The sequence below is a fragment of the Vigna unguiculata genome, chromosome 3, assembly GCF_004118075.2.
Source record: "Vigna unguiculata cultivar IT97K-499-35 chromosome 3, ASM411807v1, whole genome shotgun sequence".
Classification (NCBI taxonomy): Eukaryota; Viridiplantae; Streptophyta; class Magnoliopsida; order Fabales; family Fabaceae; genus Vigna; species Vigna unguiculata.
Window position 1 is genome coordinate 56519763 of NC_040281.1, and position 14263 is coordinate 56534025.

The 14263-nt window shown below is 33.3% G+C and overlaps 2 protein-coding genes across 5 annotated transcripts; one reads left to right on the forward strand and one right to left on the reverse strand.

Annotated features, from left to right (window-relative positions):
• Window positions 1-1237: 1237 nt before the first annotated feature.
• Window positions 1238-2834, forward strand: LOC114179276. The gene has a single exon (XM_028065547.1). The coding sequence runs from the start codon at window positions 1387-1389 to the stop codon at window positions 2509-2511; it is 1125 nt and encodes a 374-aa protein (XP_027921348.1). The 5' UTR covers window positions 1238-1386; the 3' UTR covers window positions 2512-2834.
• Window positions 2835-7687: 4853 nt separating this feature from the next.
• Window positions 7688-13526, reverse strand: LOC114177823 (translocase of chloroplast 90, chloroplastic). 4 transcript variants are annotated; one of them, XM_028063383.1, is made up of 3 exons: window positions 13191-13526; window positions 12508-12641; window positions 7688-10469 (listed from the first exon to the last, which is right to left on the reverse strand). In XM_028063383.1, exons 2-3 carry the CDS (start codon window positions 12638-12640, stop codon window positions 8209-8211), a joined length of 2394 nt encoding a protein of 797 aa, XP_027919184.1. In that variant the 5' UTR covers window position 12641; window positions 13191-13526; the 3' UTR covers window positions 7688-8208. The 4 variants fall into 4 exon arrangements, with proteins under 4 accessions (XP_027919184.1, XP_027919185.1, XP_027919183.1 ...); XM_028063384.1 differs by having other exon boundaries at window positions 7688-10463; window positions 12508-12644; XM_028063382.1 differs by having other exon boundaries at window positions 12508-12644.
• Window positions 13527-14263: the final 737 nt, after the last annotated feature.

Genomic DNA, 14263 nt, shown 5'->3' on the forward strand with positions numbered 1-14263 from the left:
CATAATAATCATTTGTCTTGCATGAAAAGAATTATAAGTAAACAAAAAACAAAAGATGGCCTCAAGTTAAATTCACGTAACAAAAATTAAACAATTATACAACCAAGGCCATAAAAAAATAAAAAAAATAAATACTACGTAGAAATCTTCGAAAACAACCACTTTTTTCATGCAATATCACCACACATATGTGATATACTGCAACCACGAACTTAGTCAACTTAGACATACGCGTGTTTGTTTCTGTTTTTGTAACCAAAGTATGTGCAACTTCTCGTGATACAATGAATTCGACTAATGTAACTTAAATTAATAATCATAATCATTTATGCTAGAACAAATAATATAAATACCTTTAATACACGTATCTTAATATTCAGACTAAAATAGTAAAAAATATAATATTACGTTAAGCTTATTACATAAAATTGTTTGAATGATTGTACCTCAAATAATAATTCTTAGCTCTTACGGTATTATAAAATAAAGATAAACTTATTCTGTCTCATACTTTGGAAGATGTAATCTGGTATTGGAAAAAATAAATTTAGAATTAATATCAAAGAGATAATTGAGAGCTAGAGAGGAGGATTAGATGATGTAATATTAGTACTACATGTATAAAACTAACTAATTAAATAACTCACTTTTGTTAATTAATATTAAACATTGAGTTAACTAGTACTGTTCTGGATGAAAGAGTAAAACATTAAGTTTTTATTATTAATTATACTATTTATGATTATAGTGTTGCGAAATCATTAAAATTGCTAATAATTATAATTTTTTTGGAGACAATAAACTTTGAAAACATATTGTTTTATTAAAAAAAAATGTATATGACAAGAAAAGTAAGATGTGGCCAAAAATAACCTTCATTTCGTTAAGCTGAATCGGTAAAGTAGAAAAATAAAAAACGCGTCTATTATTTTGTCGGCTGAATTGGTAAAGTATAATTTTTTTAAAAACACTCCAATTATAAATAATCTCGTATGAAAATTTAATATTTTTCTCTGCTATAAAAAGTATTATTGTAACTCAATATTTCATTTAATATGAACTAGTAAGAGCTCGGGTTATTTATTACTCAATAAATTTGACGTAAAATTAAATAAATATAACTATATACAAAAATTGATTTAATAAAAGAAGTGCAGGAACATTAATGTTGATTTTAATAATAATTAAAAATAATAAAAAGGTTGTTTAATTGAAAACATGATATTGAGAAAAAGTGTGGGGAAGGAGTAAGATAGGTGATTGGTTAGAGTAGTTGAGAAGCAGAAAAGGAAGAGTGGGAAAAGGCCACGCAATGCAGAAAGTTTGCATCTTCAGTTTGATTATGCAGTATAAAAGGAATGGGTGGAAGAAAAGGATTCGGAATCAATGAAAGATTGGAAAGAGAGATCGATGGAAGAGAGAGAGAAAGCGCCACAAATCCTGCAAGTGCTGGAAGCTCTCAAACAAGCCACGCGCCACATCCAACGACACCACACCTCCGACTCTCCGGCGGTGAAGGCGCTTCTCGAGTTTCAAACCATTCTCTCCTCGTCAGACCCCAAACTCTACGCGCTTTCGGACTACCTTAATCGCCTCAAAACCCTCCTCCACTCTCTCAACAACTCCAAGGGTCTCCGATCCTTCCTCACGCGCCCGCTCTCCTCGCACTCCCTCTCTCGGCTCGCCGTCTCGATCGAGTCAGAAATCCAAGCGTGGATCGACCGCGAAACGCTCCTCGCCCTCTCGGCTTCGCTACGGAACCCCAGCGATGGTGTTAGCGAGTTGGTGGCGCTGTTGACTCAGTTCCGGGACCGAATCTCCCAGGGGTTTAACCGCGAGTTGCAGGATTTGGTTCTCAAACTCAAGCTCTTCTACTCGCTGGAAACGGTTCTCCTGGATGAAAAGTACGCGGACCGGGTTCGCGAGCATGGTGGTCTAGCCGTCGCGGCGCTGATCCGGTTCAATAAAGACGTGTTCGTGGGCCAGGTTATGATGGGCCCAACCGTGCGGGCTTTGGTGTCGATGGGCTCTGTGCACTCGTTGGAGGTGCTGTGCTCGCTGATCAGGTCCATTAGGTCTCCTCTGGTGGACGAGATCGAATCGAACGGGGGGATTCCGAAGGTGATAGCGCTGTTGAATTCACGCGATCTGCAGCTGCAGGTGCTGGCGTTGGAGTGCGTGTTGGAGATTGGGTACTTCGGGCGGAAGGAAGCGGTGGAGGCTATGGTGAAGGAGGGGTTGGTGGAGAAGCTGGTAGAGTTGCAGAGGGCGGAGAACGGTGGCGATTTGATTGAGATTGGGAAGGAAAGAGTTTGTGGGGTTTTGGAAACATTCCCTTTTGCGAGCTGCGTGGCAAGATTTGCGGTGCAGTTGGAGGTTGGGGAAGGGTTGCGGCAGAGAGAGAAAAGGGCTTTTAAACCGGAGATTCTGGTGAGAGTTAGAGAAGCTTCTCTTTCTGATGCCGAAGCTGCCACCATTGCTGCTGAAGTTTTGTGGGGTTCTTCGCCATAACTATTTTCTGCAAACACGATGCAGAGTGAAGTAGTGAAGTAGTGAAGCAGGGAAGTTCTTCTTCTCAGTATCTAAAGCTTCTGCTGTATATTCTTAACTCATGAACAATTTCATATTAGTTTCTGAGTTATTGTTGAGTTGATTTTGTTAGTTGTGTATGTAAAGATTGGGTTTTAGGAACGGGGAGTTCAATTCAGTTCATAAACTGTGTTATCATTGATTCTTTCTTTGCTCACGTTAGGGGAATGAATAACAAATCAATTCTCATTGTTATGCAAATACATTGTTCTAATCAGATTAGTATTGAATTTTAAAGTAATTAATGGTGAGTTTGAAGGCTTGAAAATGCAATGGTAATTATTTGGTTCAGGCTTCATCTGAATGATAATGATGACAAAAAAATGCATTGGATGTGGAGAAGTGAGTGAGGTGTGTTGGTGGCTGAGGAATCAGGATTCTGAAGGGAATCGTTCATGGCATATGCTCCTTCTAAATAATCACCATTTTTATTTTTTTATTTATCTATTCTCTCAAATGCTTCAAATCTGTAACAGTATTGCGTGAGGAAGTTGGAATATGTTTTCATACATTTTTTAAGTAAAATATATTTTTATTGATTGTAATTAATTTGTTAAAAAAAAAGATAAATTTTAAACTTATGCAAAAGTTGGTTTTAATTTAAGCAAAAATTATTTCACTTATTTTTACAGGTCTTAAAGTATTTATGGAAAAATTTACTAAGCATGGTTGTCCGTTTTTCCCGCTTCTTAAGGATGTTATTAAACTCCCGTGTCTCTCTGCACATGCTATTGTAGTCCATAATAAGACAAAAACCAACTGTTTTTTTGGAATTTTTTAGTAAGGAGAAATCTAGTCCATGAAAATATATTACTTTTCTTTCAAGAATGAAAGAAATTTAAAAATAAAAACTAAGTTGCAACACATCACTTATATTCTTGCAAAATACGGCATATTGTATTTAAGAACTAGGATAAAAGCAAATAACTACATATATTGGATGTGATGCTTTTATTAGAAAAAAAAAATGAGGAGGTTAGATGGTTTGAGAAGACTCTTGGATGATGACAATTTCTTATTAGATGATAAAATTTCTCTAATTTTTTAAGTTACACTAGACTTAAAAGGATAGTTTGAAGATTAAATTATGATATTAGGGCTAAGGCAGTTCTAATACTATATAACTTTTAGATTTTTGTCATTTCAAAATAAAATAAATTTTTTTATATTTAAATTAGAATAAGGATAGGAATTAGACGGAGATAATGGGGTAAAAAAAACTTTGTTAGAATGAGTAATCGTGTTTTTAAGGTATTATCCACTTTTAAGTTTGAATCTTTATCATGATTTTATTTTTAAATAAAGAAAAAAAAATATTAAATTACACTTGGCAATATTGAGTGACAAATTTTTGATTTAATAGTAGTCAAAGCTCCATAGTTGCGTGTAGAAAGTGGCACTATAGAAGGAAACCTATACGGAAATGCTACGAATTTTCATTCGAAGGACACTAATATGTTTGGTTAAAGAATTAAGGAATTAAAGTAAAAGAAAACAAGACAAAATGAGATGATTTCATAATCTGATGGCTAATGTTGGATTGTTTTTACCTTCAAATTAAAAACTTTGTTGTACTATCAAAATCAGGAACAAATAGAAATGTTTTGATTGATTGGGTTTGATACTAAGGATGTGATATTTGGTTGGTTACGTCATTGATGAGCAAACAAGAGTAGCAAAAGAAGATGATAACCCTAGTCTCACAAACTAGAACAAGAGGCGAAGAAGTCAAAGTCACTTCATAATAGGACAATTTTTAGAGTGCAAAAAACATAATTTTTACTACTTATTGGGATAATTTGAGAAGTACAAATGTTGAATTTTTTTAACACAAAAGAGATGGAGTGAGAATTTTAATTTCCAAATGATATATTCTGATTTATGATGAATAATAACTCAAACTATAATGTAATTTTATTTTTAGTTATTGATATTTATAAATTATTAAAATTTAATTTAAAAAACAAAAGTAAAAGAGGATAAATTAGAATATATTATTCCTTATATAGTTTAAATTGTTCACTTGCTAAAAAATACCATAAACTAATACGTCAACTGATGAGTATATTCCTTACGTAGAATAACGTGTATAAAATGCTTTCAGAATTCAAAGGCTTTTATTCTACCATTGTATATTGTATATGATAAAATTTTAGATTTTTGAAAGAATCTTTTTAAAAATATAATTATGAGGGTTTTCAATTCTTTGACAATGTATGTCAATAATTAATTAAAATTAAACTCGAGTATTTCATACTTAAATGCAAATATTTATATATTCTGTCTTATATTGCTTTGTTCCGAACTTATTTTACATCGTAGAGAACATAAAAATATTTATTGCTCGTAAGATTTTAAATTCTTTTTAAGTAATTAAAATTATTTGTTGCATCATTCTAGGATATACTTATTTAAGAAAGAAAATAAATACGAAATGTTTTTTAAACCGTTTAGTAGAATAAAAAAGGAGAGAAATATACATATTCCTTCCATCCTATTTGATTGCACTAATAGAATAATTTTAATAAATAAAACATCATATATTATAATAAAATGAAACAAATAGTAAAAAATATATCAAAATTTAAAAATTACATTCATCCCAATATATACTTAAAATAGAAGTATTATAGGTACAAAACAATGTCATAAACATGTTTTAAAACATAAAATAGATCGACAAAAAATTGCTCAACAGAAAGGAATTACATAAGACCAATTTTTTAAAAGATGTTCAAAAGAGCACTAACCAACATGTCTAAACTACATAACAATATCTTCACTGTCTTGATGATCACCAGAAGTCTCCACGTCTACTCACACCAACATTTAGTGATCATTGCAAAAAGAAAAACATAACAAGGAAACAAACACATAAAGAAAGAAGGGTAAGCTAGTGTATTTAAGCATTCATACATAAATATAGTTACATAAGTACATCACCCAAAAAACACATACATGGAGAAAAGAAACATTAACTCACAAAGTTTTTAGTCAAACACACAACTGGCTCTTGACTCGATATCCAGATTGTGTGCGCACTTGATTTAGAATTCTAAGGAAGTATGCACATGCGTTGATTTATAAACTCTGCAGAGTCTAGCCACAAGGAGTTATCACTCAATCAATCACAAGGTAAATCTCAATATGTCTCAGGCTCAAACACCTTCCAAGATTAGGATCTCCTGTTACTTTCACCACATAATCACTCAACTTTACGTGAGTATGAGTGATCATTAGAGTTCAAAATATCTTCCTTATCTAGACATCTCCTATATCAAGACATACACTAACCGCACAATCACCAAGAGTTTTTCTTGAAACTTTATTATCATCAACATTTCACATGTTATCTCAGAATAATTATCATCTCAAGCTACTAAACACATCAAGTACAGGTAAAAAAAAATGTCACATCATTCATGCATAGCTTCATACATCATATTTTTAACATTAACTTAGTCGATTATAACTTCAAATAAGGAATTAAAATTCTGCAGTAATTCTCGCTTAAACTAGATTGATCTCGCTTAAGCTATAAATTATTGTTTAAACTAGACTGATCTCGCTTATGCTAGAAAGTCTCATTTAAATAAAATTCAAACAAAGAGCAAAGTGAAATTTTGCTATTCTCGCTTAGGTTAGATTTTCTTGCTTGGGCTAGACTGGTCCCCTTTAAGCTAGAAATTCTCGCTTAAACTACAAATTATCGCTTAAGCTAGAATAACAGGTTTTCAATGATTTCAGCATACAAAAACCAAATATCCCAAAAAGAAACACAATCACAAACATCAAACCAACATTTTAAGCACGATTCAAGACCAAAAACATGCAAGACACTTAAAAAAAGTTTTAAAACTCTAGTTTTTCTTATGTCAAAACTGAAAGCCAACGTGCGAGGAGAGAGTCTTAAGGGAAGGAGCACCACAACTCTAGAAACAAACTAAAGAGTTGAAAAACATGAACAGAGGGACAAAAATGAGACTCCAATGAAGATCCCAAGACTAAACCAATAACAACCAAACTAGAAAAAGAAGAAAGAAATACAGGTTTAGGTTTCACTTACATGAAAGGAAAGAACGTTTGGTTTGTTCCAATGAGAACTCCGCAAAGATCTTAGTTTCAGCCTCTGTTGCAAGGAGTGGTAGTAGCTGAGTTAGAAAGAAATGACAATAGCGGTAAAGAGTAGAGAAAATTGGAAAAATAACTAGAGTGGAAGAACCAAAAGGTTTTTCTAAAATGAGGAAACAAATGGACTCACTTGGGTATCTAGACCCAAAATCCTAAGACAAAAAGTGTGTTTTACGATATGGAAGGAAAAAATATACATAAAACAATATAACTATATTATTATAAAATAATGAGAGTAGCATTTATGAAAATATTATAAAACAAGTCATTCAGTTTTTCTTCGATTTAAAATAAAAGGATTAAAAAAAAATCCTTCGTAATTTATCTTTCCATTTTTTATCATATCAGTTAAAACAAACATATTGTTATTTAGACGAATTTTTCCATAAACTTTTGATAACAAGATTAATTTTATCTTTTGTAATCTAAAGTTTAATTTAAAAACCAGTTAAATTATAAAAGTTGCATGAAAATAAAATTATAAATTTGATTTATACACAAGAAAAAACAACTTTCGCAACAAACATAATATTGAGCAACTAAGCACGGACCAAGTCAACGGTCTTCAACCTTACACAGTAGGTTTGAAAGTTTGCAGACTCAAAGACAATATATTTGTGATGGCAGGAAAAAGAGTTCAATAATGTGTGGATGGTGATTGCATATGCAATGAATAATGTTGTGCATATAGTGGTAGTGGCTATTATGATTTAATATTTGAAATGAGTTCATGAAGGCTTTAAGATGTATTGGAGTAGAGAAACATCTTGAAGGCAAAGCCAATTCTTGGATGGTCAATGCACGTGCTTGCATTGACTGTGGCAACATGTTCCTTATTAAACCGAGATTAAGAAATGTCCTATAAAATGCCCAACATGTTCCTTTGGTGAAAAGTAAAAATAAGCGTAGGCAAAACATAAACAGCTTATTCGGCAACAAGTAGCTGCAATCAATGCAAATCTCAAACTAAAACAAGTTGATCATCAGCAGCTACCTTCATTATCATTAACATATACCCACAACTTTGTTAACATTCTACTCGTTGCAAAAACTCTTATTGAGCAACAGCTCCACAATCATGTCTAACTCACTAATACTTCAACACATAACATAAATTAAAAGAAAAAGACAGACATTTTCTGTGTTTTACTGTACAGTTGTGACAATTTTTCTAGAAATTAATATCAACAATTCTCGAAGCTCCCTGGTGCTGATTATTAACCAATAATCTACAGATAGAAACACGTTCAAGATGCCAGCCAGCCTTACCTAAAGAGATTTCCAAAAACGGGCATCGAAAGTATCACGAAAAGAAAATTTCAGCTAGCCTCTTCCAAAAAAAAGTAAAAACAAATTCTAACTTTCGGTCTTCTTTTCCGGTGGAAAAAGGCTCATATCTACGTTTGACATGTAGAATGCCTCACTGCTCTTCTGTCTTCTTTGAACAAAAAAATATTGGTACTAGAAAGTAAACAACCGGGGCAGACTTCAGTCCATCACTTCCTTCACCACTTTCCTAGTTGGCTTTCTACGTGACAGGAATTTCAAAATTGAGAAAATTGCAACCGAGGCAATTTGTAAATGCTCAGAGCTACTTATCTTTATACATACTTGCCCCATTTTACGACTATTTAGATTACCACTAATAGATGCTCGTGAGGTTCTAGATAATCTGAACTCCGATTGTAAGCTTCCACTCAACACCGTTTCCTTGTTGAACGAGAGGACTGTCATTGTCAAGCTTACATTCTCATTTCTTACCGGATAATCCTCCCCTCGTAAATTAGCTTCAAAACTCCCACCGTATGCCATTTGTCCTGCACCCTCCATGCGCCCAGCATTCAAGACAAATTTTAATCTCTTCCCAACAAACACAGTATCCTCAAGTTTTGCACCAAAATAGTACTTTTTTGCAAAAGATGTTAAAGAAACACCACAGTCGGCAATATTGTGTTTTATGTTTTTCAGCTTTGTGTTGCTTCGAACTGTACACATAAAATCTTTGCCCGTGGACTGAACATCAACACCCATAGAATAAGTGGGGCCCCATGGATCAACATAAGCTGCAGTACACTCGGATTGAATACTGAAATCCTGCTTGCTCTTATTCATCTGTCCCACAACTGAAGCATATACATTCTTCTTTATTTCTGTAGTTGTCTCCAAGTTTACACCATCAAAGCCCACATCGTGATCCCATCCTTGGGGATCAAGAACAGGCCTCACAAGCCATTGGTCATCAGAAATAAGGCAACGATATCTATGGCTATGGCAATCTGAATCAAAATTTGGAGGAACAGCCATATCCGGTAACAAAACAGGTTCAGGAGGTGCCTGTTGATCATCCGGGTTATCACTGTTCAAAAACTTCTGCTCTGTTGAGAGTAGCTTCTCTTTGCGCTTACGATAGTCTTCTTTCAACTGTTTCTTTAAGAAAAGGGTTTCCCTGTAATCCATTTCATCCAGATAATCTTTTTTCAACGGCTCAGACAACATTTCAAACTGAGATTTTGTCAACACTCGTATGGGTGGAAGTTGATCATATTCATCTTCTTCATTATCATAGAGTAATATTTCCCCTATTTCATCATCAATCCCACTTAAATTGGATATAGGGTGATGGCGTAAGAGAGACGAAAGGAGATGAGGCATAGAAGGAATTCGGGTACTACTTGATGATCCCAGTTCTACAGTGTTCTGAAACTTGAGAAGAGAATTTACATCGCCCAGAACTTTGGTACAAATGCAAAAGAACAAGAGCTGAGATCTCCAAATCTGACCATTTGGGAGAATTTTCTCTCCCGTAATATTTTTTGGGCATTGAGAATGGTTCTCAACCAAAAGTACAGGGTTTTCAAGCCTAGAATCAAACACTGCCTGCTGTATATGCTGCTGTATTATGTTAGTACAGTGAGAAATATATGACTCATAATTAATAGTATACCCATCAGGTCCTTCCGGAATGGCAGAGGAAGAATGAGTCATAACTACGATGGTGTTGAACCAAATCGCAGAGCCAAACACTTCGGTTACAAGTTTCAAGAGTGGGAAGTCAATATAACCAGCATTGATAAAATCAAGCCGTTCAAAGTACAAAACAATATCTGGAGGGGACTTTCTGATGAATCTCCTTATAGAAAGCATGATCCTCTTATTTCTCTTCATATTGTTAGTCGTGGAAGGCAGGAAACCAGGGGTATCAATAAATGTTATGTTAAGACCATTGACATTGCCCACAACTTCTTGGATGCGATTAGTAGCTGGTTGAAATGCGCCAGTGGTGGTTTTTGCTTGACCAAATATAGAATTTATGGTCGCACTTTTACCGACTCCTGTTTTACCAAGGACAAGTATTCGGCAAGAGAAATCCAATTGAGGCATGCCAATAGCTTCCTGTTCACTTGCTATTTCTCGGGCTCTACTGCTACTGTGGTTAACTCTTTTCAGATCTGATTCCTTGGTACGAATCAAAGTTGCCAGGTGCATCCGATAGAGAACCTTTGCGACCAAAAGATTTTCTTGTGGCTGGCCAAGGCGCTGTAGCAATCTGAAGAATTTAACCTGGAGCTCCTCAACCTTGGCTAAAGTATCCTTCCGTCTTCTATTGGTGTTATCTTGATAGTGATCGACTTCTGTATCTGAAACTAGCTGCAAGGAGGAACTATGATGATTGCTCTGATCACCATTTGAAGAATTTGATGAGTCAGAAGGAACGGGTGATGATACCGAACTAGCCGAGTGATCTGAACCTAGCAAAAACGCATATGCCTCAGTTCTATGTAAACTGTACTGATAATGGACATTACATTCACAAAAATCAGATTTGGCACAAATATTGGTTTAGAAATGATATTACGCACGGAATATCACCCACTTTAATCATCCTAAACCACAGAATTGTAGAATATAAAGCACATATATCAACATCCAAACACATAATCTTGCATTCCTATAACTGTAAGAAAACATAATCTTTAAATTTTACTTGTTCCCTGTACTAGATATGAAGAAGAAATCTGCTATTTCTCCGAGCATCAGAGAACTAACAGTAAAAAATCAGTAAATTCATCACGGCAGCAATTAGCTAGGACAGTTATTGTTTGTTTAGTAACTCCTGTGCTGTATGACCGTTATGTGTGTATTTATTACATAAGATTTGAGGCAGTTTTCTGAGGGATTGTGCGACTGCATATTAAACTGTTGGTGTTGGTTTGAAGGAGTAGCTTACGTGCTGGGGGCAGAGGACTGTGTTAGTGTTATGTACAAGAAATTGTGGTCTAATTCCCTAATTCTTTCAACAAAACCTTCCAGATGGGTGAGTTTGGAATAACTGCAAAAAATAATATATTATTTCAAGAATCGACTATATTTTACAATTGTTGGAAAATGGTTATAAGATATAATTAATATCGTTTGGTACAACAAAAATCTGGTTTTACATAAAACGACTATGTATAAAACTAAAACAGAAAAAAGCTATGGCAAAATAATCATACGCTATAAATTTTAAGATTCATAAAAACAGCTTATTTTTTCATTTTTTCTTCTACAAATTTCAGCTACTGTTCGAAACATAAAATCACAAACAACTTTTTGTTCCAAAAACTGCTTCGATCTTTTAAAATAAACTGTTTGGGATAGCTTAAATTATTGATTTCAGCTGTTTTAGTTGAAAAAAAAAACTGTTTGATAATTATTGTGTTTCCTTGAAAAAATTTGACTAAATTTACAACAAAAAATAAAAAAATAAGAAATTTATGTATCCAGACATTTGTAGATTATGATTATTTTTCAACAGTTTCTTTTTCACCCCAAACATGTTATCTCGAAATTACTCCTAAGTTTCCCCATTTGCCCATAAAAAGAAAAAAAAAAAGACTTCAAGTTTCTGAACATCTACCTCTTCTGATAATTTACTTTAAAAGGATCATTGTTTTTGTTGTATCCGCATAAAATTAATTATCTTAAAAATCATTCTTCACAAAACTTACAAAAAACAAATAACTTTGATTATAATTGGTTATAAAATAATTGATTACATATACATGTAATTCATTATTGAAAAATAATCTAATTTTCGAAGTTATCCCAAACAAATTGTCCAAATTCTTAAGGTTAACACAATTCCTGCAAAAATAGAGAGCAGCTATCAGTCTCACAGGGAGGCCAGCAGCCCCTTCCCCTCAAATTTAAGTTGTTGAGAAGTTAATTTAGTTATTAAGCTAAGATAAGAAAATTTCTTTTGCATTTTGTAAATAACAAATTATTCAACGTTAGAATGGTCATTTACCTAGCTCAAATTCTTGAGTTTGAATACGGACCGTAGCCTTCTCCTCGCATAGAAAGTATACATCTACCATAAATCCCTATACTGTAAACGATAATTCTAATATTAATACAAGCATAACCTCCATAGTTCCTCTATATGTATGGTGGTGAACCATGTCATAGCGTCCCCTACTGGTTTTCTAAGAATTGTGAGACCTAATACTAGTCTAAGGGTGACATAGGAACATGTGAATACAGCACTATACAATTTGAAGGTGTAGCTTTTTACTAAATAACTTCATATCTGCTGAGCTTAACATGCACGGAATAACAGAACAAAACGAGTTCCCTGCTAGTATCGTCTTATTTCACCAACCACCATTTTAGGAGGAGGAGAATTCCATTAAGACCCCATCTTTGAGAAATCAACTGTGTGCATTTTCATTATAAAATGATGTAAAATCATGTGCATTGTCAATGACTCCACTTGAAGTACAAACAGTAATATCAGGATTTTACCTTGCTCATTAAAATTTTCATTCTGAATCCGGTGCTCTTCAGCATAAAAACTATTACCACCTGATAATGATGAAGGAGAGACCACTGATTTGGACAGAATTTGAGAGAAAACCCAATCTCTAACACCTTTCATCCTACTGCAGCATAAGAAAACAGAACTCCATAAGTAACTAGAAAATTATAATTTAAAACGGGAAAGCCAAAGAGATATCTCGGTTCTTCTTTAAGTGAAAACAAAACCGCAAAAACATATCATAACCATCAGTAAAAAATATTCATCACATGCAATCAACAAAGCATAAGATTTCACAACAGTGGATCCTCGATCCGATTTTCGTTTGCTAAAGGATTCAATCAATAAGCATATTAAACAGAGTGTCTAGGCAATTGCATGTCAATTTGAAAACATAAAACCCTTTATAAGAAAAAGCTTAAGTCAATCAGTGTCGGTCAACTAAGAAACAGGATCAGAAAACACTCCATACACAAAATCGGCACAAACGAGGAAATCGTGCCAAAGGATAAATAACGTGTAAACCTATGAAACAGAAATCACCAAGCGAATTGCAGCAATCATTAAAATTCAACAGAGAAAAACAAAATAGAATAAAATAATGCTGAGAAGAATAAAGAAATGCAATGAAACCAGAAAAAAAAAAAGTCAGATTAATGGAGGCGCTCACTTTGATATTTGAACATCAAACACAAGGCAGGATAACACCAAACGCGAAGCTCGAGGATATACTGAGATCCAAAGAAGCAGATTATGGTCATGAAAAGAGTCGAATCGAGGTGGTCAAATCATTGGACCAATCAGATTGTCTCATTCTCGGAGAAAAAAAGAGGAAAGAAAGTTGGTCGGGCAAGAATGAGTGAAGAAAGGAAGGGCACAAGAAAACCCTAATTAGAGAGAACGAAAACCCAATTGGAAAGGGGTGTGTGAGTGAATGAGAAGGGAACAAGAAAATGGAGATTTGGAGATAAGAGTAAGACAGATTGAGAAGTCGCTCGCTCACCTCAACCTCTTATTTGCTTATTTTATTTATTATTTAATTTTTAATTTTAAGTGTAAGATGGCAACAAAAGGTGACTGTACTGGAAGAGGCCAAAATATAATCAGGTGCGAACCATCATCACCTACCCCTTCGGCTTTCTCAACAGAGGTGGTCGTGGCAATTATACTTTTACGGTTAAAATAATTTTTTGTCTTAATTTTTTAAGTTTTATCAAATCATTTACAATTTTGTTTTTTTTTATTTAATTCGGTCTTAATTTTTATCGATATTGTTGAATTTGATTTTTATTTTTTAATGCTGTTTAAATTATTAAAAGCTATATTGTCATGTGTTACTTTATTGTTTTTCTTATTTTCTAAAATTTTTAAAAAATATATATAATTTTTTTAAATTGTTTTAATTTTTCTTAAAATATATACGTATCAATCAATGTGTCACGGTTAATGTTTTATATCCAATTTATTTCTTATATTTATTACTTTTATTTAATTTTGTCTCAATTTAATTTTAATATAAAAGTTATAATGATGTAAATTTTAATATATTAAATAAAAATATTTAATAAAAAATATGAATTTTATTATAAAAATTAAATTTGGTTTCAATTTGGAAATGGGTAAAATTGGTTTATGTTAATATAAATTGAAACTAAATTAAAAAAAATAACGAATATAACCAATTTGAATATAAAACATTAACTTTTACATGTGACATGGGTTCATACATGAACATTTAAAAAA